General features: G+C 39.7%; 1 protein-coding gene across 2 annotated transcripts in view; it reads left to right on the top strand.

The window, feature by feature from the left end:
• The first annotated feature begins 6,797 nt into the window (after window positions 1–6,797).
• Window positions 6,798–23,495, top strand: part of VIPR2 (vasoactive intestinal peptide receptor 2) — a 149,660-nt gene continuing 132,962 nt past the window's right edge. The window contains exons 1-2 of one of the 2 annotated variants that reach the window (XM_087946914.1): window positions 6,798–7,178; window positions 14,201–14,303. In XM_087946914.1, coding sequence (XP_087803040.1) covers window positions 7,122–7,178; window positions 14,201–14,303 — 160 coding nt within the window. In that variant the 5' untranslated portion in view covers window positions 6,798–7,121. The remainder of the gene's footprint in view (window positions 7,179–14,200; window positions 14,304–23,495) is intronic. The other variant, XM_026687265.2, reaches the window with a different exon arrangement.

Genomic DNA, 23,495 nt, shown 5'->3' with positions numbered 1-23,495 from the left:
GGGCATTCTTGGTGGGGGTAGGAGTATCTTTGCTCAGAGTGCCTCATTCTGTTTTGATTCTGCCAGTTTAGAAGGAATAGGAAAATGGGTGAAAGTTCAAGGTACAAGATACACAGTTGTGCTTTCTCATGGGACTTTCCAAACTTTCCCATGAGACTTTCCGTGGCTGAATGATCTCACCCTAGCAAGGTAACATCTGGGACTTTCCAAGATTGTGTGTTCTCATGCTGGTGAAGTAATCTCCTGTTGAGGTCATTGTTTTCTGAATATGCATACTGTATATTTTGCCAATAAATACTGCTACCTGAGTTCTCTCAGGGTTGGCATTTTCTCAGAGACAGTTCCCTGTGTCTCATTTCAATGTCAAACCACCATACCTTCCAACTCTATTATTCTGCTACACAGTTCTTTAGACACCTTCTTTTGAAACTAAGGAATCAGGTATTTTCACAAAATATTTACTGCCCCCTTGAAAACAACAAAACAGTCTGTCTAGATGGGAAATGACAAAGAGGAGGAGGGGAGGATAATGAAAGAAAGGAATTGGGTGCTTATCATGAGTTGTTTATGGTGATTTATATGAGTTCTCTTGTGCTATAGAACTGATAGCATATACAGGTAGTTTTCGTCTTACGACTGATCCCTTAGTAAACCATTCAAAGTCATGGTAGAACTTCTTGGAGGTACTTATAAACTCAGATTCAAATTCCAGCAGTTACATCCCACACACATACACAGTCACATGCCTGCACTTTGGCCAGTTGATAAGTGAGCTGCATTTGCAGCCATTTGCAGCATTCTTGCCATCGCATATCTTGGTTTTATCATGTTTTTGCCAAAAATAGGCATTGACTTTTGTGCACTGTGAAAACTGTATCCAGAGCAAACCACTGGTTTGGTTAATGACTGTGGCATTTGCCTAATGGATTTGCTTAACAACTTCAATAATTCGCTTAATTACCATCCCCCAAAAAAGGTAGTAAAATCGGGTTAATCATATGGGTAAGCTGATTTACCACTGTTATAAATTAAGACCAGGATGGGCAGGCTCCATTATGGCCATAACTTGAGCACTAGCTATTGTCTGATGGATTTAAGTCTCAGTGGCCCTAGTGATCTTTGCGGGGTATTGTAAAATGAGATGGGAAACCAGACTACAGTTCCATTTGTTCAAGGGAAATTTTAAGGCTAGGTTCACATATCGTTTTGATTTTGTCTCTTGGACTATGGTCTGAACTCGGCTTTAAAAATGGATTCAAGCAATATTCTGAAACAGTCAACTAGCTACAAAATAAGCCAAATATTTGGAATGGTGCTACCTGCACACATATGTTGTCTCCTCTCTGTCTCGTTTCTCTTTATGCGATTAAACAGCAGTAGCTGAATGCAAGTGTTGGATGGAGAAGAATGACAATGGCGAAGAATTTGGCAAGGACTTCAGTTTTCTTGTCCAGTTACTTAGTCATAAAGGTGACTCAGCTGCTTGAAATGTGCAGAAAGAAAAAAAAGAAAAAAATGCACCACTGGATGCTGTATGCTAAGAAGCTTCTAAATCAGTCCCTAGTTTGAAATCTGGACAGAAATTATCAAGCGATGAGTTCTACTGCTCTTCTTAAAGCTTCATAATCCCGCACAGCACAGACATGCTGGTTTAGGATGTCATTGTATGTTAAGGGGACTATATCATGCCTATATCAGAATTGCTGGTACAGATGTTGATCTTTGCTCAAAGACAGAAGGAATCTGGTAGCGTTTTTTTTCTGTCTAACACATTTTTGGCATAGGTTTTTGTGAGTTTATTTCATCGGAGACACATAATGTCTAGACCGATGTGGGATTTAAATGGGGTGAAGTAGAAAGGGAGGACAAGGAAGAAGAGAGGGAGGGAAAATAGGTTGGTTATGCAGATGAAGGATACAAGCGAGACAGATAAATACCTTGTCAATTAACAATTGTAATGTGTTGAAAGTCCATTGCGCTGGTTCTGAGATGGTGTCAAACGTTTTGATAGATGTGGAGTCCAACAATACTTAACTCCTGGGAATACAATGCAACAGCACTAGTGCTAATATACTCCTGATTTCCTAATACAGTCACTTTGGGCTCTACAATGGAATATGCTAGAGTTAGAAATGCTCTGATATTCCTTTATCCTTGGTTTTGAATCTTGATGTCAAACTTGTGTCCATTAATTCTTTTCTTGGTTTTGTCAGATTTGTCCTAAGTAGAATCCAGAGGGAGATGGAAGACTATGTGAAGATACCCCTAATCTTGAATGTCTGCTTGTTGGGGCTTATGATGGCACTTTTTGTGTAGATATGGGGACAAATTAGACATGTGAGTTTGTTGCAGAGTCTGGTACCCATGTTGGTGTTATGTATTTTTGGTTCTTGTTGCTTGTGACGATCTGCTTCGAAGTCAGGTAGTTGTGTGTACAAATCTGCTAACTAGTGCCTGAGAAAATGAGGTGTCATTTGCAGAGATGGGCTATTTAGCATATTAATCAAGTATTTCAGTGAATTGAGATGTGAGCTGTAGATGACAATCAGTGGTACTCTTTTAATAGATAGTGAGGCATAATCAAATAAGTTACCTTAAAATTATAATGCAGGGGATGTATTGGGACTTTTTTCCCCTTTGCTAAACTGGGTGAGGGTATGTGATGCATCCAGCCCGCGGGCCATGAGTTTGACACCCGTTATAAGGTAATAAAGAAGTCCCTGCAGATTTTACACCACTAACAATTACCGACTATAGGGGGCAGTGTTCATCTCCATTTCCAGACCATTAAGCCAGTGCTGTCTGAAGACATTTCTGCAGTCATGTGGCCAACATGATGTCATGGAGCACTGTTACCTTCCCACCGAAGTGATACCCATCTACTGTATCTACTCAAATTTGCATGCTTTCAAACTTTTAAATTGGCAGGAGCTGAGGTGAGGACGGGTGCTCATCCAATCACGTGGCACTTAGGTCTTGAACCTGTGCTGCCATCTTTCTAGCCGACAAGCCCAGCGTCTTCACCGCTGAGCCACCATGTCACCCATTTAAAAATAATAATCAACATTAATTCATTATTAATGAATGTGATAATAATTACTTGTTCAATAGATCATTAAATAAGTAGGGGAAGAACAGTTTTTGATACAAATTAGTCTTCCTTCCTTCCTTCCTTCCCTTCCCTTCCTCCTTTCCCTCCCTATCTCACTATCCAAAACAATTATGGGAAGTAAATAAAGTGGATTATTTCTAGGAAATGAAAAGGGAATTCTTCAACGCCACATTCTCCCAAGTTCTCTCCTTGGATCCCACAAGAATATATCAGACAGAAGCATACAATCTGGTTAATTTTTTTCCTAAAATTATATAGGATATGGAAACACCCAGATCACTTATATGTACTGCCCAAAATATATTTTTTAAAAGGCAATGCTGGGCATCCCATTGTTTCAAATATTGGAACTCTAATAATTGATAACTAATAGAAAAAGACCCAGTTTGGTCTAGTGGTTAAGGCATCAGGCTAGAAACTGGGAAACTCTGAGTTCTAGTTCCATTTTAGGCATGAAAAGCAGCTGTGTAACTTTGGGCCAGTCATTCTTTCTCAATCCAACCCACCTGATCTTTGCCATATTGAGTTATTTATAAAAATAATCAAAGCAAGATGTAAAAAATTGGAACATCAGGTTTCATGATTTATGCCATCAGCATTCCTACATACATAAGACACTACAGACTTCCTAAGAAAAGTCAACCCCACTCCTCCGAATTTTTGACACCATAAATAAAAAAAAGCTGTCTTGAGAGAATCATCTTTGCCAAGCTTTTGACTTATTGGGAATTATTGGCCAAGAATACCAAATGGGTGCCAATGCTGGTCTCAAAGATGGATGATGTTCTAAAGATCAGTGTTGTTCTTTCATCTTTTCTGATTTCCTCCAGACCTCTTGCTAGCTCGGCAGTGGTAACTTTTCATTAACCTCCAACTCTTTGGTGTAGCTTGAAAACAGAAGCAAAAATAGGCAATAGCTTTGTGTGCTAATTCTTGATCTGTTGAATCTGGATAGTAAATTTGGTACAAATAGTATATGAAAGGAATGGCAATTTGTGGCCATTCAGACCAGTGGCAGGATTCAAATTGTTTTAATACCAGTTCTGTGGGCATGGCTTGTTGGGTGTGGCTGGGGAAAGATACTATAAAATCTCCATTCAGAAGTGGTATTTGCCGGTTCTCCAAACTGCTCAAAATTTCCGCTACTGGTTCTCCAGAACTGGTCAGAACCTGCTGAATACCACCTCTGATTCAGACAGTGCAGAAATAGGGATCCACAATCTCTTACCATGCAGAGCAACATTGAAAGAACTACAGGTTCTCTGCAGTACTGCAAAATTCTTCTCTTGGGTAGGTGGGACATGAATAGTTCTACAGTTCTACTTCTGCCATATTGCTTTCCAATATTTGTGTGTATTGATCAATAATAATAATATGCATGTTTTGTGTCATTTATTTTGGCTATATCTTTCATGACTTGTATCTTTCTTTAGTATGTATCAGTTATGCATATTAAAAGCAACTCTCCTTTCTCATCTGCCATCAGCTGATGTCTTTGGAGATGGTTGAGAAGTGTTTGGGTCACAATTCTACGCATCTCGAGGGAATCCCATGGGGAATGCCTGCAATATTGGAGGATGAATAGCTGAAGATAGATACAATCATGTCTCTATTAAATATAAAAATAATCAATTACAGATTTTTCAGATCAGTTAAGAGTTTCCCTGGAATGAATTCCTTATAAATCAAGGTGGTTTTTTCTCTCTCTCCATATTTAGAACTTTCGGTGCATGGTTTGTTTTTTAATTCCCAGAGGTCAACATTTGGATTATTTTGGTTATCTAACTTCACTTCAATTATTTGGTTACCTTTCTTTAATGGTCACTTTTGAGTCATTGGCCACTGCATTTTGGAAATGTTTTCTGTAACAAAGAATGTTCTTTCTGCGCCAACTCAGAAAGCTCAAACTGCCCAAGGAGCTGCTGATACAGTTCTTCAGAGGAATTATTGAGTCTGTCATCTGCACCTCTATAACTGTCTGGTTTGGTTCTGCAACTCAACAGAACAGACACAGACTTCAGAGCAGGGTGGGATTCCACCAGTTTGCACCTATTCGCTAGAACCGGTTGTTAACATTCTAATCAGTTCGGAGAACCGGTTGTTAGAAGAAATTACTGGCCTAATCCTGTAAGGGATGCAGGAAGGAAACATTCCGGTGTTGCTTACAGAAACTGCCTCTCCATTAACCCTTATTACATTCTTGGCAGGACTAAACTTCCTGTCTCAGGAACGTCTCTAGAGGTTTTAACTTTCTTTCCTTTGCTGGTACTTTGCTTGTGTGGAGTGACCATTCAAAGTTACAATGGCACTGAAAAAAGTGAGTTATGACCATTTTTCACATTTATGACTGTTGCAGCATCAGTCATGAGAGGCCAGGCGAGGAGATGCGTGCCTCGATGTGAGTGATATTGAGTTGGCCACACCGAGCCAGTCCCATGACCACCAAGCTACACCCACCAACTTAGCCACACCCACAGAACCGGTTGTTAAAAAATTTGAATCCCACCCCTGCTTCAGAGGATAATTAATGCCTTCCATCGAGGAGCTGCATACTGCACAAGTCAAAAAGCGGGCTGTGAAAATATCTACAGACCCCTCACATCCCGGACATAAACTGTTTCAACTCCTACCCTCAAAACGATGCTATAGAGCACTGCACCCCAGAACAACTAGACACAAGGACAGTTTTTCCCCGAAAGCCATCACTCTGCTAAACAAATAATTCCCTCAACACTGTTCAACTATTACAAAGTCTGCATTACTATCACTATTAATCTTCTCATCACTCATCCCCTCCCACTTGTGACTGTATGACTGCAACTTTGTCACTTGTATCCTTACGATTTATATTGACCGTTTCCTAGTATGATTTGATTGCTTATTGTACTCTATGGCTATTATTAAGTGTCGTACCTGATGATTCTTGACTCTTGATGAATGTATCTTTTCTTTTATGTACACTGAGAACATCTGCACCAAGACAAATTCCTTATGTGTCCAACCACACTTGGCCAATTAAGAATTCTATTCTATTCTATTCTATTCTATTCTATTCTATTCTATTCTATTCTATTCTATTCTCTATAAAATACTGGAGAGTGGTTCTCTTCCAACCATTTGTTATCCTCAAAGATGTCTTGTTCAGAGGCAAAGTTACTTCATTTCCAATCACTTTGACAACAGGCCAATTCCAAAGTTGAGGTGACCTCCAAGTTGACCTTGGAAAGTGAAGATGGCAGTCCATCATCATGTCCATTCCACTCTCCCTAGCTTTTGACCCACATTTTGGCCTTTTCTCCTTGATCCTCAACCTCTTAATGACTCTGGAAGATACCCCAAACTTGCACACCCATGGATACTACAATATTATATTATGGAAGGTCTTCTTTATCCAATTATTATTTTCCAAACTTAGGTTTTTTAAAAAAAAAACCTCCCACCCCCTACCCTCATTCCCACCCCCGCCCCACGGGCCAACGCAGCTCCTGTTCTTCAGTTCTTTACACCCCCACGAAGTTATCGAAAGCGAGATACGCGCCATCATCCCATTTCAGGCACTGGAGTAAAGCTTTCACCGTCCACATTAGGCTGCTGCAGAACTTAATGAAACGGTCCTTCTAAGTTCATGGACTCGATGGGAAAGGTTGTCTTTGCACCTCTGTCCCACCCCCATTTTGGGGGAGGGGCCGGGAAAGGAGTAACTCTCGGAGCAATGAAGTCGCAGCTCCCAAAGTAGCACCCGGTGAGGAGGGAGAGAGGTGGAGTCCGGAGAGCGCGCAAGACCACGCGGAGGGAGTGCGGCGGACCCAGAGTGGGCGAGGCGACGCGGCTTTTCGTCCGGCCGCAGCCAAGACTCCGCGCGGGGAGGGGGAATTGTAAAAAGCCCCGTGGTAAAAAGCGCGCGGCTGCAAGACGGGCAGCGCCGGCTCGACGACCGCATGTCCCTCTGGCTGCGTGAGGCTGCCCGCGCCAAGGAAGGTCGCCGCGAGTCCCGAGAACCTGGGACGGGATGCAGCTCTCGCTGCCGCTGCTGCTCTTCTCAACCTGCTGGTGGACCTTGGGGCCGGTGAGTAGGGAATCCTTGGGCCGGTGAGCCTCGCCTTCTCAGGCTGGGTCCCGGCTCGGAAGAGTCCGAGCTTCGGAGCATATGCAGAGAGCTCCTTTCCTGCGGCTTCTGCGAGAAAAGGGCGCGTTGGCTAAGATTCTGCGACCCTTTCAGCAGTGCTTTAGGGGTGGGGTGGGGCGCCTCGGATATTGCCTTCTGCGCTTCTTTTGGAAGGAAACCTATGGGGGAAGGAGGAGGAAAACGGGTTCACGCTGGCTCCCGTTTGTTCTCCGGTTGTGGGGCTGATTCTGCAACTTGGGCCGCCCCCCTTAACGTGCGGTATCAACTTATTCCCCCCACACCTCGCATCCGCTTAGTATGTCACACACACACACCGAATAGTTTTGCTATTAATGGTTTATGCTAATAGTTCTCACTTTTTAGAATTGCTGTTTATTCTTATATCCCGTTAAAAAAAGGGGGGGCGAACGGGTCTCCTCAGGCCGTGCTGGATTACAATTCCCGTTATTCCCTTTTATTTCAGGCTGGGGATGATGCACAGGCCCATTTGCAGGGTCCCCGGTTGAGGGTTTGGTTATACTAGTGGTCGACTCTTTAAATTTGAGCACAGGAATAAAAGCCAGCTAAGTTTGAATCTGTATCGGGCTGGCGAATTGGACTAAAATGAATTTAGTAAAGAATTTCTTTAAGGTGCACCAGGCTTCATCAGTCCCAGTGTCTATTGTAACTCCTGAGAAAAGCTGGTTCGATTTTAATTCGATTTTAATTGATGCCGGCGAAATTACTATAAACAACGGGATGCCCTATTTCAAGGAGTTTTAAATCCCACACATGCATCAGCTTTCAGGATCGTTTAAAGCCAAAGGATCTGACCACGAATGTTTTGTATTCAGAAATACAACGGTAAAAGAGAGGCAAAAGGGTGGAGTTTTTCACAAGCTCTTCTTTGTTTATGGATGGAGTGGAAATTCTGTACTACCTTAAGACAGAAATTCTATCCCTTTTAATGGTCAATTTGATTTTTTGGGTATGTGTAAATTTTGGTGCAATTATGGCATGAAGTTGTGAGTACTAATGAACTTTAAAACAGCTGCAGCATGTGATTTTTGCCAAGCGTTTACAAAATACAAAATATTAAGGAAAAGAAGACTAAGCTAAGGATATAAAAGATGTATGTTTTCTGGAGAGATCAGTCAGATTCTCTTTTTTCATTGTTTGTTGCCTGTTTTAATTAACCAAAGCAGGGTTAAGTAGAGTTTGTACCTGCAGCAGAATAAAGTATTAGGATTCATTGACCCAATCTTGCATATGGGATGGCTGTTAAAAAAATTCAAGGGTCATCCCTGCCTTTAACCAGAGTGAAGACATCTCCAAATAGGTAATAACTTTTATAATAATTATTAGAAGGAGGAGGAAGAAGCCCATGAGATTTTGAGGTTCAATCTATATCAAGATTTTGAGAATTATGATGCAACAATGTTTTATGTCCTTTTATAATCCTTGAAAGCAAAAAAAATCCCAAATGCAATAAAAAATTTGTCTTGGTATAGTTTTCTATTTGCAAAGAGATAGTCTTTCCTGCCATTTGGTTTCTATCATGATAACCTCATTCTATGATATTAATTGTCCTAAACTTGAGAGATTATGAAAAAATTACATTAGTTCAATGATTATTGTTAAATTTTATACAAACCTTTTGGCTGTTTGTATTCCTTTTTTGTGTAGTGTATGATACATACATTCCAGAGTTTTTAGTTTTGTTTATGAACTTCCTATAAAGCTAAAGTCTCTTTTGAGTCAAAGTTGATTTGATGACTTCATAGATAGGTCCTTCTAGTTTTATTAGCTGCAGTATGCAATGGCTTCCTATTCTCTTCTTTCAAGATGATTTTTAAAACTTGCCACTCTAACTTTCAGCCTTACGGTTTTTTGATAGTCTCCCATCCAACCGTTAACCAAACCAACCCAAATTAGCTTTTTGACATGGCCAGGCTTGGTTAAATAGGTGTGCACTGAAATACTATTGCACCTAAAGCAAAAAAAAAAAAAAGTTCACATCATTTCTCAAACAGGATTTTTTTAAAAAAGTAAACAATGCAAACATAGTATAATTGCTTACCACAATTGCTCTGTGATATTTTATGGTAAAGCTAATCTTTTTAAAAATATTTTTCAGTTGTCACATATGGTACTTAGACATGTTTTCACTTTAAAGCAAGGCACTCCTTGATAGGTATTTGACAAGCTGATACCATTGTTAATCTCTGTAAATTGATAATTTGGTGTTTGAAATAGTATATTGAGATGTGTCTGAGCTCTGTGAACAAGTTGATGAGATGCTGATTATTTAAACAAAGAAATAGTTGTGTTATGTGGATGTAAGAGGTGTTACTTTTTTAATGGTTATATGTTTGAAGTACAACCCCAAAAAGTTTAACTGAAGTTTAGAGCTTAGTCATCTTAATAAATGACCAATAAATCCAGAACATCTCTGGATTTTCTTCAGTAATAAAAATAAAAAATGGTCCCACTCCACTGGAATAACCAAAATCTTCTCATTTTTCAGTCCAAACAAGGAGAAAATAGACAAAAATATAGAATCCAAGCAAATTGGGCAATACACTTCTCTCTTATTGAAGAGGAGGGAGAAGTAGACAAAATCTATCCCTGTTAGAAAGCCAACATTGCTCTTAAATGATTTTCTAAGGTCTCTGAAGTTCCAGCACAGAAATGCAGAAAAAGATTGTTTATAAACTCAGCAAAGTTTTACTTTTGCAAAAAGAAGCCTCTATATTTTGCAGTCTGTTATGCTATAGCAAACTCAAAGCTAAATTGGATCATTTCTTAAGTTGACATCAGAATTGAATCAATGTTTTCACTGCTACAACATTCTTTTGTAGACATCTAATTATTTTTAACAAGCTTCTGATTTTTTTTTTACATTAAGCAATTTTTAAAAAATCAGCTTTAAAGTTTCTCTGATTGATTGTTGTCATTGCATTTTACAGAATATTTTAAATTTTCCAAGGAAAAAGAACTGTTCTTTTTGTAGTTCGGGCTTTTATGCTGGAAGGACATCTGTGCAGAAATTAACAAGACATTGGTTTTGTAGGTACAAAATCCTTAATCAGCCAATTAGAAATCCTGAATAAGTATTTATATAATATGCCAGACTTCACTTCTTTAACATTAAACTACATTTTTGTAGCTTATTGTATTGTTACAAAACTATTTTGTTAGTTTATGACTTGTTTGGACCCAGAGAACAGAATAGTTTGATAACTTAGGTTAAACTATGTGTAAGTGCAGTTTCTGAGCGTGGAATTATTTGGTTCAAAATTTGACATAAAGGTTAAAAAAAACCAAAGTCTTTCTTGGACTGGATCAACAAATCATGGCTGTAAACACAAAAACAACAATGAGAAAAGTCTGGTTCTTTGTTGTCATCTAGTGTTCATCTAGGTTTTGCCAGTAGTCCTGATTTAGAATAAGATAATGTTTACATTTAAAGAGATTTCAAACTTTCTTATCCATTCCTCTCCTTAATGTAGGATTTACAATATAGTAATTGTCCCTCTGGTTGTACAGATGGACTCCCTACTTATCAGAAATTAAGTCTTGACTTCCACAGTTTCCTCTAAAACAAAGAATAGTGTAGAAAATATGAGATCCCGAGGTATTGAGTTGTGGAAATCTAACTCATAGTCATTAGATTAGTCAGTCATGCCATGTCTCATTTGAACTACAGCACATATCTAAAGCATGGAAAAGCCAGGCTTTACTCTGGTTTAATGTTGGAATTGGGAAGAGCATCAGTGGAGGGTGGGAGAGAGCAAAAACATGGCAAGAGATTCATGTTTTTCAGTTATTTTAAGTAGAAGTTAAAATTGCTTTAGCTACTTGCTTGCAACTACTGTACTCTGTAGTAATAATTGCAGAGCAACACTTAATTCTTTGATACTTGAGACAAAGAATTGAGAAAATACTTGTGTCTCTCAGGCATGACCAGAAATTACAGTTCTAGATATTTTGTGGTGTATTGACAACATTCTACTACATAGGCTTAAGTTTGGTTTGCAGAAGACAAAACATTGTCCCATGTGTGGTATAACTCAGTATTTGTCTCTCTGCTCTTTCTTATTTATTTTTTTATGCATTTAAGCCAGTGTTGACTCCTAGGTACTACCTAGACAGGTCCCTGCAGTTTTCTCGGCAATGTTTTTGAAAATGGCTTGCCATTGCTTTCTTCCCAGAGCTGAGGGAGAATGGCTGGCCCAGAGCCACCCAGATGGATTTGTGCCAGGAGGTGGGACTAGAGCTCCCAGTTTCCAATTTCTGTTTTGGTGCTTTGACTTGTACACCAGATTGACTTTCACCAAAGCTGTCCCTCTGCTTACTGCCTTTAAAGAAACAGTTCTCAGAATGAGGTGGGTACTTCTTTGGTATTCCAGATGAGGATATAATGGTTATAATATAGATGTCTGCAGAGGGGGATTTTAAGGAAGTCAGTTTAATGGCTGAGGCCACAATTCTCTGCCCATTTTTCTACACACACACAAACACACACACACACACACACACACAAACACTATAAATGCTTTACGTAAAGCTGTGAGACATTTTGGTTGACACTTCTAAATAACTGTGGGGTCCTGATTGTCACCTGATGTTTTACTTTCCAATTTAGGAATCTACAACGTCCAAAACAGCGTCCCTTAATCCAGCTGTGCAAAATTTTATGTGCTGAAATTTGTATTTGGTGAAAGACAGCTAGATGTGCTTAACCAGTCTATTTAACCAGTCTATTTAATAAATCACAGTGCATGGGTTTGCACAACCACCAGTCATTATTTGGTTTGTTTAATCTTGGCTATGGTGGTATGTTCACAAAACTGGTTTAGAATGATATGAGAAGCCAACCATATTGGTTAAGAGACTGGCTTTTAACTGAAAATCAGATGTGTAAGTCATGTTTTCTTGGACATTTTCGGGAGCTTCCTTTTAGAATCAGATATTTTTTATCGCAGAATTAATGAATTCCCAATTGAAATGTAAGAAATCAAACTGATACTGCTACAGCAATAGGTAATCCTCATTTAGCTGTTCAAAGTTACAATCACATTGAGATGACTTATGATAACTCCTCCCACTTACAACCATTGCAGCACTCCTGTAGTCACATGATGACTGTATGACTAACCTTGTTGCTTGTAACCTAACGATTTTTATTGACTGTTTCCTAATATGATTTGATTGCTTATTGTACCCTATGACGATGATCACTGCTCAAAAAAATAAAGGGAACACTTAAACAACACAATGTAACTCCAAGTCAATCACACTTCTGTGAAATCAAACTGTCTACTTAGGTAGCAACACTGACTGAGAGCATTTGCATCAAGACAAATTCCTTGTATGTCCAACCACACTTGGCCAATTAAGAATTCTACCATATGATCAAATTTTGGGCATTTGGCAACCGGCATATATTATTTACAACAGGGTCATGGCAGCATCTTGGGATGATGGCATCACCATTTGAAACTTTCTCAGCTGGCTTCCGACATGCAAAGTCAATGGGAAAAGCCCAATTTACTTAATGGCTGAATAATTTGAGAACTGCAATGATTCGCTTAATAACCATGGCAAAAAATGTTAGTATAAACCACCTTCCTTAGCAATGGGAATTGAGCCCAATTAAGCTGCAAGCCGAGGACTATCTATAGTTGGATTCTCTAATCCTTTTAGTCTTCTAAGCATTTTGAAGATATTTCAGTGTGACATATAATGTAAAACTTTTTAATAATAATGATTACTTGCAAGCTAACGCTCCCAAACTAGCATTTATTGGAGTTGAGATACCTTACTAAAGTTTTCCAAAATGCAGGATTTCACAAAGCTTAGGCTAGCATAATTTAATTATGACAGGTCTTGAGATACGCAATTCCAATGAACATTTCATAATTTGAATAGCCACAATTTGCTAGATTGGTAAAACAGACTGTGCTATAAATAATAGTTTACAAACGACAAAGGCTTGTTTTGTGTAACACATACTAAGCCAACATAAAATAAGCCATGTTTATAAATTAGTGCAATGGATGAACCACTTTTATGCTTTTTCTAAGCTGCAGAAAAATTTGGCAGAGAACAAGTTTGTTAATCAAATTTAATATAACCTGTTAATTTTGGGGCTCTGGTATCTTACATCAGAAAGAAACCAGAGCATAAATCTCTTTAGTTAGTTAATGACTTTGTCCTCTTTTTTTTCTGGTTAGAATAATTCTATTATTTCAGGTGAACTTGGGTAATCATATTATAGATATCTTACTAATTATGCTCTTTCATAGAAAAACCAGCAGGTGCATTTGCTACTAAGCCAATCTTGGAACTGAGTGTGAGCCACAGCTGCTGGATATTTAAAAATTTTTTAGCTAAACCATTAATTTTGATTGTCATGTACAGCTACCATATTTGCTGCAAAGTTCTGAACAACCAGAAGATGGCAATAAGGAGGTTTGGAATTCAACTAGATTTTTGCAGCCTGATGTCAATAACCCTAGAGTGACCTCAACCTGTATTGGGGTGTGTGTGTCTAATAATACAGAACTACCTTTCATAATCTTTGTAAGAAGCATAGACATATAACTAGAGCAATACAAGAACTAGAAAGTATTGCATAGGCATGGGGCAACTGGAATAACAGAGTTGGAAGGGACCTTGGAGGTCTTCTAGTCCAACACCCTGCTTAGGCAGGAAACCCTACACCACTTGAAGACAAATCGTTGTCCAATCTCTTCTTAAAAACTTCCATTGTTGGAGCTTTTACAACTTCTGGAGGCAAGTTGTTCCACTGATTAATTGTTTTAACTGAATTGATTGTTCTAACTGACAATAAACAAAATCTTCCTATTTTGTCTCTCTCCCGCCCCGCCCCCCGCCCCGCCCCCAAAGCTGGTTCTGCTAGCATTGATATCCTTTCTACAAAGTCAAATGTTTCAGTTTTTGTTTTTATTCAACAGGTAAAAAGTATTCACCCAGAATGCAGAATGCAGCAGGAAATCTATCAAGAAGAAAAAAAGTGTATGGAACGTTTAAAGAATGCCAATACAGTGAGTTCAACAGGTGAGACAATACCTTATAGTAGCATAGCAGTCACTCATTAATGGCCCACTAGCACTTCTATAGTTGCTTACTGGGGACATGATGTGGCATAAAATGGCACGTTGTTCTAAATTATAGTATGATTTGAATTTTGGTTGGTGTCATGCAGAGGAACCCACAATGTAAAAATGGTAGTTTCCTCTTTTCGGAGGTTCTTGGAACCCCTCTGGTGTTGATTGCTGAAAAATGGTAACACATTTTTCCTGCTGTGAAAGATATGAAATTTGAAAGACTTAAAGTTAGCATTTACATTTTTTAAAAAAAGTAAAGCACACATGCAAATTCATTCCACAGCTAGGCACATCTACATATAAAATATGGTTCCATCTGCATTATAGATTGTGATCACTAAAAAATAGTCCACCCCGAGTGAGTTAGCTCTATCTCAACTGGAACATTCGGCATGGTGTAGAACCTTCCTATATGGCAGGGGTGTCAAACTTGATTTCATGGAGGGCTGCATCAGGGTTGTATTTGACCTCATGGGTTGGGGTGGGTGTGGCCAGATCGACGTCACTCATGTGATCAAATGCCACTTTTGTTGGTAGTTTGTTTTGCTAGCATTCTGCCAGTGAAAATTGAGTGCGGCCCTCATGAACTCCGTTTTTGCTGGCAGAGGCACCTCGGGCCGGTCCTTTGCTGTTTCTAGAGCAGTCCCACAGGCCAGATCTAAACACTCTGCGGGCTGGATCTGGCCCATGGGCCTTGAGTTTGACACCCCTGCTTTATGGGGTACAAACTAACAAATGGCAACCAAGAGCTCCATAAACTTTGTCTGCTGCCATCTGTTAGTCATTTGCAGCCCTATATCTTGATCCTAACAAGCAGCTCACCTCGTTGATATAAATAGTCTATACCAGTGGTCACCAACCAATGGGTCGGGGGTCATTGGTGGTCCATGAGAAAAAATTGGTGGTCTGCAGAGAAGTGTCACCCCTAAAGCACCCCCAAAAAGCAATTAATCCAAGCTGTGTGGGAACACAAGGCTGCGCTGCCCCCATGACCCGCGGGAACACAAGGCTTGCATCACTTGCATTGCGAACAACATGAATTAGTGAGTGGGGGAAAGGGCTGAGGGGGGGAAACTTGCCCCACTCACCCCATGTGCCAAGCCTGGCCACCGGGCTGCTTCTTTCCGCTTCTTTCTTCTTCTGCTTCTGGCTGCATGCAAGGAAAGCAGCAAACGTCTTTCTTTCTCTCTCCCAAACTCTGCTGGAAATGAGTTTTTGGGACCCTGCAAGGCATCCTGCTCTAAGGTTGCGCCAGCGCAACAAGTCTCACAAAGACTGATTTCTGACGGAGTTTGGGGGAGAGATAGACTTCTGCTGCTTCTGCTGCTTTCCTTGCATGAAGCCAAAAGTCGCTTTGTCTCTCTCTCTCCCCCTGAGGACAGAGGTGGAGACGGTATCATGCGATCCCAAATAAAGAATGATCGATCAGTAGGAAAACGATCAGTAGGGTAAGGAATTTTCCTGCAGACTTTTTTGGGGATTTTGCCAGGGTCTCTTGGTCCGCAGGATTTAAAATTATGAGTTTGGTGGTCCCTGAGGTCCAAAAGGTTGGCGACCCCTGATCTACACACTCCCGTTAAAATTTCAGGGTTTTGAGATGTAAATCAGACCAAGATAAATCACTTCAGATTTTTTTCCACCTTCAGTGTAATCTGTAAGCTGTACAATTCAGTTGAAATACAAACTGAAATCTTCTGGGGAAAAATAAAATTACAAAAAGTTAAAGTAACATGGTTGCATAAGAGTGCATGTCCTTAAACTAATATTTGTTGAAGCACCATTTGATTTTATGATAGAATTCAGTCTTCTGCAGTAGGAGCCTATCAACATCTTGCCTGGGGTATTTTTGCCTACTCTTCCTTGCAAAAACACTCCAAATTTGTCAGATTGCAAGTGATCTCCTATGCATAGTCATCTTTAGATGTTCAATTGGATTCGGGTCCGGACTTTGGCTGGGCTATTCCAAAACTTTGATCTTCTTCTGTTCCATTGCTTTGCTGATTTGCAAGTATGCTTTGGGTCATCCTTATGTTGAAGGCTGAAAATCTTCATTTTCAGCATTTTAGCAGAGCCGTTTGTGCCTAAATTGACTAATATTTGAAATTCCCTCCACCTTGACAAAAGTCCTGGTACCAGTTGAAGAAAAGCAGCCCCAAAGCATAATGCTGTCACCACCATGCTTCGTTGTGGGTAATTCTGGTGGTATGTACAGTAATGCTATTTTTGAACCAAACATATTTGGAGTTATGGCCAAAATGCTCAACCTTGATCTCATCTAATTATAACTAATTTTCCCACATAGTTTTGTCAGACTTCGTGTAGGTTTTTGTAAATGTAACTAAACTTGTATGTTTGTCTTTCTTTAAACAAAAAAGCTTCCATCTTGCCACCCTATCCCGCAGCCTAGGAAAATAAAAAATATGGGAGATTATTGTCACATGCAGCACACAGTCAATACTTGCCAAAGGTTTCTGCAGCTCATTTAATATTGCTGTAGATCTCTCTGCAACCCCCTGGACAACTTTTCTTCATTTTTTCAATTAGTTTTAGGAGGACATCCAGTTCTTGGCAACGTCATTGTTGTGCCATATTTTCCCCACTTGTTGATGGCTGTCTTCACTGTGTTCCGTGGCATATCTAATGCCTAGATTTTTTTTTGTATCTTTCTCCTAACGGACACCTTCCAACAGTGAAATTTCTTTGATGGTTTTGTAAGCATGTTTTGCAGGTGATGGCTTTTGCTGTAAGAGGCAACTGAGTAAAAATCATAAAAATTCCACTACTGTGTTTCCCCTAGAATAAAACCCATCCCAAAAAGAAGCCCTATCATGTTTTTGAATGCATACACTCAAATTAAGCCAAAAATTAGCCCTAATTAAGACCCCACCTACCCTGGGCTGCAGGGGATGGGATGAGCTAAAAATTGTTAGGGTGTGGATGGGGGAGTGGAGCTGTCCTACTTACCAGGTTTCGCACACTCCTATACCTGCCTCGCTGCCTTCTGCAGCACCTTCTTCTGCAGCTGCTTGCAGCTGCTCGCATGCATCACCCTCAGCCTCCATTTCACTGTGAGAATCTTCCAGAAAGCCCTCTGCACCTGAGAAATGGGCTGCGGATTGTCACACATGGCGCCCCCGGCTTCTGTTTCGCCTTCAGATATCTTCCAGAAAGCCCTCTGTAGCCAATAAAAGAGCTCCTTGGCTTTCTGGAAGACATCTGAAGGCGAAAGGAAGCCAGGGGCACTCTGCGTCAATCCAGAGCATGTTTCTCTGCTGTAGAGGGCTTTCCGGTGAAACGGAGGCCAGGGGCAATGCATGAGAGTGGTGGCAAATGGCCGCAGAAGAAGTGGGCCGACAGCAGGCTCCCACTGGGTGGGACTGTCAGTGCTGCCACTATGAGGTGAGTCAATTAGACCCACCCGAAAAGAAGCCCTAGCCATTTTTTCAAGGGTCAAAAGAAACTAAGACTGTCTTATTTTCAGGGAAACACGGTAGAACAACTGAACTTGATATGGACTAGATCAGAGTTGCTTTGATTGATGGCAGGTATATATTGACTACTATTTAACATCAATTTGAATGTGATTGGTGATTTCTGAACACAGCCACATCCTTACTTATAAGAAGTTGTGCACACTTATGGTACTAAGTTATTGTAAGTTTTTTATTTTCCCCCAAAAAAATATTTGTTTGTTTTTAGTTGAATTGTGCAGCTTGTAGATTGCATTAAAGGAGGAAAAAATTCTGAAATGATTTATCTTGGTCTAATTTTTTTTTTACTTTTAAAAGAACTGGATATTTAATAGAAGCACGTAGACGTTTTATATCCACTGTAGAAGTATGTAGATCAGGGGTGTCAAACTGGATTTCACTGAGAGCCGCATCAGAGCTGGGATGGGTGGATGTGGGCATGACATGGGATTCGTGTCGGGGCACCTGTGGTAGCCAAGTGCTAAGGCAGGAGTTCCCTGAGACCCTCACTCATTATAATCTCCCTCCTTTCCTTCTTTATTTCCTTCCTTCCTTTTCTTCTTTTTCCTTCCCTCTTCATTCTCCTTTCTTCCTCCTTCCACTCTTTCCTTATTTTTCCTTCCTTGTTCTCTGCATCTTTCCTTCCTTTTGCCTTTCCTCTTTCCCTTTCTCTTTTCCGGTCTCTTCTTGCATGCTCAAGTGCAAAAGGGAAACATTTCTCCTTTTGTTTTGTTTTGTTTGTTTAGATAGTCCTCTACCGGAGAAAATGGAGTGCAGGGAGGTCTCCGTGCTCCATTTTCACTGGCAGAGGCACTGTGAACCGGTCCTTTGCTCTTTCCAGGCTACTGTGGGCCAGATCTATGCACCCCATGGGCTGGATCCAGCCTGCAGGCCTTGAGTTTGACACCTCTGGTGTAGACTTAACCATCAGCAGAAAGTATCCTTGGGAAGTTTCTGGAATTCAAGCATTTTGGCAGGCCTCAGGCTTTTCAGGAAGTCAGGAAACCGGTGGTTGCAGTCATATGTTAGCTGCCATTTTGATTTTGTCACAATGCAATAAGCATTTGGGAAGAAACAAAATCATGGGGTGCTGGAAAATGCTTCATGTGGATCATCCTTGGAAAAGTAGATGATATTACAAGCACGTATTGTAATAAGATTGCACGTATTGTAATAAGATTAGAAACATGATGCTGTAGCCTATAAACCAGGGGTCCCCAACCTGTGGGCTGCAAGGGCATTGCAACCAGGCCATGGAAACGAATGGCGAACGTGCACGCGTGCACATCCTCACTCATGCAAGCAGTGGGCGACCGTGTGAGTGCTCCATTTGCATTAGTGGCAGGCGCATATGCACACCACTTACACAAGTGGAGCTGCGTTGCATGCACATGCCCTTGCGGGCTGTATCCTTTCCTCCCCCTGGCCGGTCCACAAAGCCAGAAATGTTGGGGAACTCTGCTATTAAAAATGATTGGGTTTTTTTTAAAAAAAAATGGTTATATTCTTAGGACATAAGCGTTAAGATTGCAGAAAATATGACTTCAGGAACAGGAGTGGTCAACGCCTGGAATGCCCTACCAGACTCTGTTGTTACAGCCTCAACCCCTCACAGCTTCAACCTCAAACTGTCTACCATGGACCTCACCCCATTCCTAAGAGGTCCTTAAAGGGGGCGTGCATAAGCGCACCAGCGTGCCTACTGTCTCTGGCTTACTGTCCCCATTTATCTGTATTTGCTCCCTTTGTTCATGTTTATAGTCCATACCTATACTTGTTATCTTGTACATGTTTGACAAATAAATAAGCAAGCAAGCAAGCAAGCAGTTAAGGACAAAAATGTAGAAAAGAAAAGCGTGAAAGTTACCTTTCCTGTTATTTTGAGCTCCCCTGAAAAAAAGCTGTTAATATTTCAACAAATGCTGAGATATAGTTGTGTTCACATAAATACAAAGTTGGCAGCATTTTCTAATATATTCCAATATAGCTTCACATTGCAACCCTCCTTTCTTCATATTCAAGACACCTTTTAAAAATGATCCATAGCTACTGTACTTTAGGAGGGGAAACTGATAGAAGGAGGTAGCTGTTTCTATTCCTTTTACTTTTAAAGGAAATTTTGTTGCCCCTTTAAGTGCAAATGGAATAGAAGATTATCAAAAAGCAAATACAAGAAGTACGATATTTTCCACAGGTAGGTGCCTTAGCCAAGGCCATCTGCTCATAGTGTAAATAAATGATGTTTTTATTCTTCTAGTAGGAAGACAATAAATATATGGGTGAGCTTATAAATGAAAAAGTGTATCTTTGCCAGGAATGCGAGGAAAACATATCAATAGTCTAATGCTACTTTATAGGAAAAGATAACTCTGTTAGTGTTATGCAAAGCTAAAATTCAAAGACAGTTGGGTTGAATTGTCCTTTCAGATTGAATTTCTAAATCAAATTAGTTGAGTGTGTCAGGTTGAATCAGATGACATTCCTGATAAAAACACACTTTTATCATATTTAATTTTTAAACTGAATGGAGTCACTTTGACAGTTTGAATTGCAATTCCAAATTCAACAAATAAGTCAGGAGATCTAAATCAAATTTTCCAACCTTGGCTTTTGGTCATGGCTAATCTGTATGCTCCTAATTTCTGTTTTGAAAGGATTATCTAGAATTCCATACTAATAACCAAATTTGGAAGATCCTTGCAATGACAAAGCTTAAAAACATTTCTGTCACAAATTCTAAAGGAATTATGGTAAGATTCTCCCTACCTTCTATCTTCAAAGGCGATTTCCTTAACCAAGCTATCATTTGCATTAATGAGCAGGCTACTGTGATTGAATATCTTCGACTTTCCATGTTGAGTAGGCTATCACGATTGCTGCTCCCAGACTAGCCGATTATAATTATACATTTCTTGTGATATCTTGATAAAGATCTAGGTGCAATGACATTTTACTTATATATCAATATTGAGATAGAGATCCAGATGCATTAAGGACATTTTACTTATATATCAATATTGCATATATTTTGATCATGGCAGCTTACAAAAATAATGCTAAACCACAAAACAATCATACTGACCGGTTTACCCATGAACTAAGCCAAAATGTGCTCTGCTTGTTTGGAGCTAAGTAAAGAATAATTAATTTGGCTTTGATTGCATTCATTATACTTTATCTCAAATCAAGAGGTAGGGAGGAAGTGAACTAGGTATAGCAAGAAGAGGTGCATATATTACATATACTACAGTACATATATTGTGATTCTGCAGATAATAGAGCATTAATGGTGTCTGATTCATGTTTCATTCTTGTGGCAATAATAATATGTGTATAATCTGTTAACGGGCTAAACTGGAAAAAAAATTCAACAAAAACTTTATTTTGAATTCTTTTTCTTTTTGGTAGAATTAGTCTTGGGTAAATAAGGCTGATTTCATTGCTGTTTCTACAAACCTATTTTCTCTCCATTCTTGGTGATTCCTGGTTCGTATGGATGTTTGCCATTACCTCGTTCCTGAGGCTAAAAGAAAGTGACTGGCCCAAGATCAGCCCGCTGGCTTTGTGTCTAAGGCAGAACTCGAACTTGGGGTTTCTTGGTTTTAAACAGATAATCAGAGCTGGAAGGGATCTTGTAGGTCATCTAGTCCAACCCCCTGCCCAACCAGGAGACCCTGTACCATTTCTGACAAATGGGAGCCCAATCTCTTCTTGAAAGTCTCAAGTGATGGCGCCCCCACAACTTCTGAGGGAAAGTTGTTCCATTGGTTGATTGTTCTCACTGTCAGAAAGTTTCTCCTTATTTCCAAGTTAAATCTTTCCTTGTTCAATTTCCATCCATTATTCCTGTCTGGCCTTTGGGTACTTTAAAAAATAGCTTGACCCCTTCCTCTCTGTGGCAGCCCCTCAAATATTGGAAGACTGCTATCATGTCTCCCCTGGTTCTTCTCTTCACTAGACTAGCCAAGCCTAGTTCCTGTAACTGTTCTTCATATGTTTTAGTCTCCAGTCCCTAATCATCCTGGTTGTTCTTCTCTGTACTTTTTCTCGAGTCTCAACATCTTTTTTACAGTGTGGTGACCAAAACTGGATGCAGTAGGCTTCTAGGTTTCTCAGCTAATGCCTTAATCACTACACGAATCTAGATCTCCTGCTGTATCTCCTTTATTATTTTTGTATCTTATGCTTGGGATATTTTCTTTCGCGTCTCCTTTCTTAAAATTATATTGTGTTCATTAAGAGTCTAACAATAGGTTTCTTAAACTTTTGTTCTTTGAAGGGATAAGCCTCTATTGGCCAAAGAAACTACAGGAAAATGAAGATCTTAATATGAAGCAAAACAATTCCGGCGTATTTATTTGTCTTTATTAAATTGCAATCCAATTTGAACTTGAAGAAATAACAAGAAGAAAGGAAAGTTGCAACTGGGGAGCAAATGTGTTTTTAGCTAACTGAGAAGCTCTTAGTTCTTTTTCAAAACTTCATTGTGAGCTTTTCCAGAGAATGATACAAAGGCTAGGAAAATAATATTGTAATCTACTGTACCTCTCTGATCTATATATAGAGCATACAAATATTGCTTTAGTTCATTCATGTATGAATCACATTTCTGTGGGGACCATTGACTTGCAAACACATTACTTTTTCTGAATTGATGTTGTTCAGAAAAGAGCCAATTAAAAAAGACACCCTTTATTGATTAGCCTTTCTAAAATCAGAATATGGTCAACCTATTTGTAGTTAAAACTTTTTCCCCCCTGACAACGGCTATTTTTGCTAATCAAATAATTAAGAGGAGCTAGCAAGTTGGAATAGTGTACAGTAGTTTCCATCTGTTTGTTTCTTTACCTGTCACTCTGACTTATTTCACAATATGAGAATAAAATTGGGATAAAATAATTTGAATGTTTATGTGCTGATAATTCAGTCTTCTTTATTCAGGAATCAGCTACTTCATCTACAGACCTACTTGGTTAGCTCCTCTTAATTATTTGATTAAATTTGTATTGCTCTTTTTTGCATTTGTAAGCATTTGGTGGCTTATTTAATTTTTATTAAAAACTCATGGCAGCAAATGTATTCAACACATCTTCCTTCACCTATTTTCCACCTATTTTCTCCACAACAACAACCCTACATGGTGAGTTGGCCTCCCTCCCTTACTCTCCCTCCCTTTTTCTCTCTCCCTCCCTTTTTCTCTCTCCCTCCCTTTCTCCCTCTTTCTCCCCCACTTTCTCCCTCCCCCCTCTCATTAAAATGAAACAACTTTGTAATACAACATATGACATTTAAGATCAATAAAATCCAAATGGCTCTCATAGTTAAAAGCTAGAATATGTTTTTGCTACTTTTCTGGGAGAATAGAGGTCAAACACTAGAGCTATGAAGCACTTTGAACTCTGAGGTGAAAAGGTTGCTGGAGTACGCACTCAACGCTTGTCAACAACTTATTTAGTGTGTCTTTTCCTGGGATTGTGCTACAGTTGTAGAGAGGACCTATAGGAGTGTCCTTGTATAACCTGAAGGACTTTTATTCCATGAGAACAAATGTCCTGTATAGCAGCTTTCTTCCCAGAGGCACTGTTTTGTACTATGAAAGGCTCACAGAAAAGAACATCCTAGCCCTTATTCCATATAGCTGAACTTCCAGTGGAAAAGATAAAGTTGTTGTT

This window comes from Notechis scutatus, chromosome Z (genome assembly GCF_049901735.1).
Source record: "Notechis scutatus isolate UNSWTSFEM ecotype Mainland chromosome Z, rNotScu1.2, whole genome shotgun sequence".
Classification (NCBI taxonomy): Eukaryota; Metazoa; Chordata; class Lepidosauria; order Squamata; family Elapidae; genus Notechis; species Notechis scutatus.
This window is presented reverse-complemented; position numbering and strand designations above follow the sequence as displayed.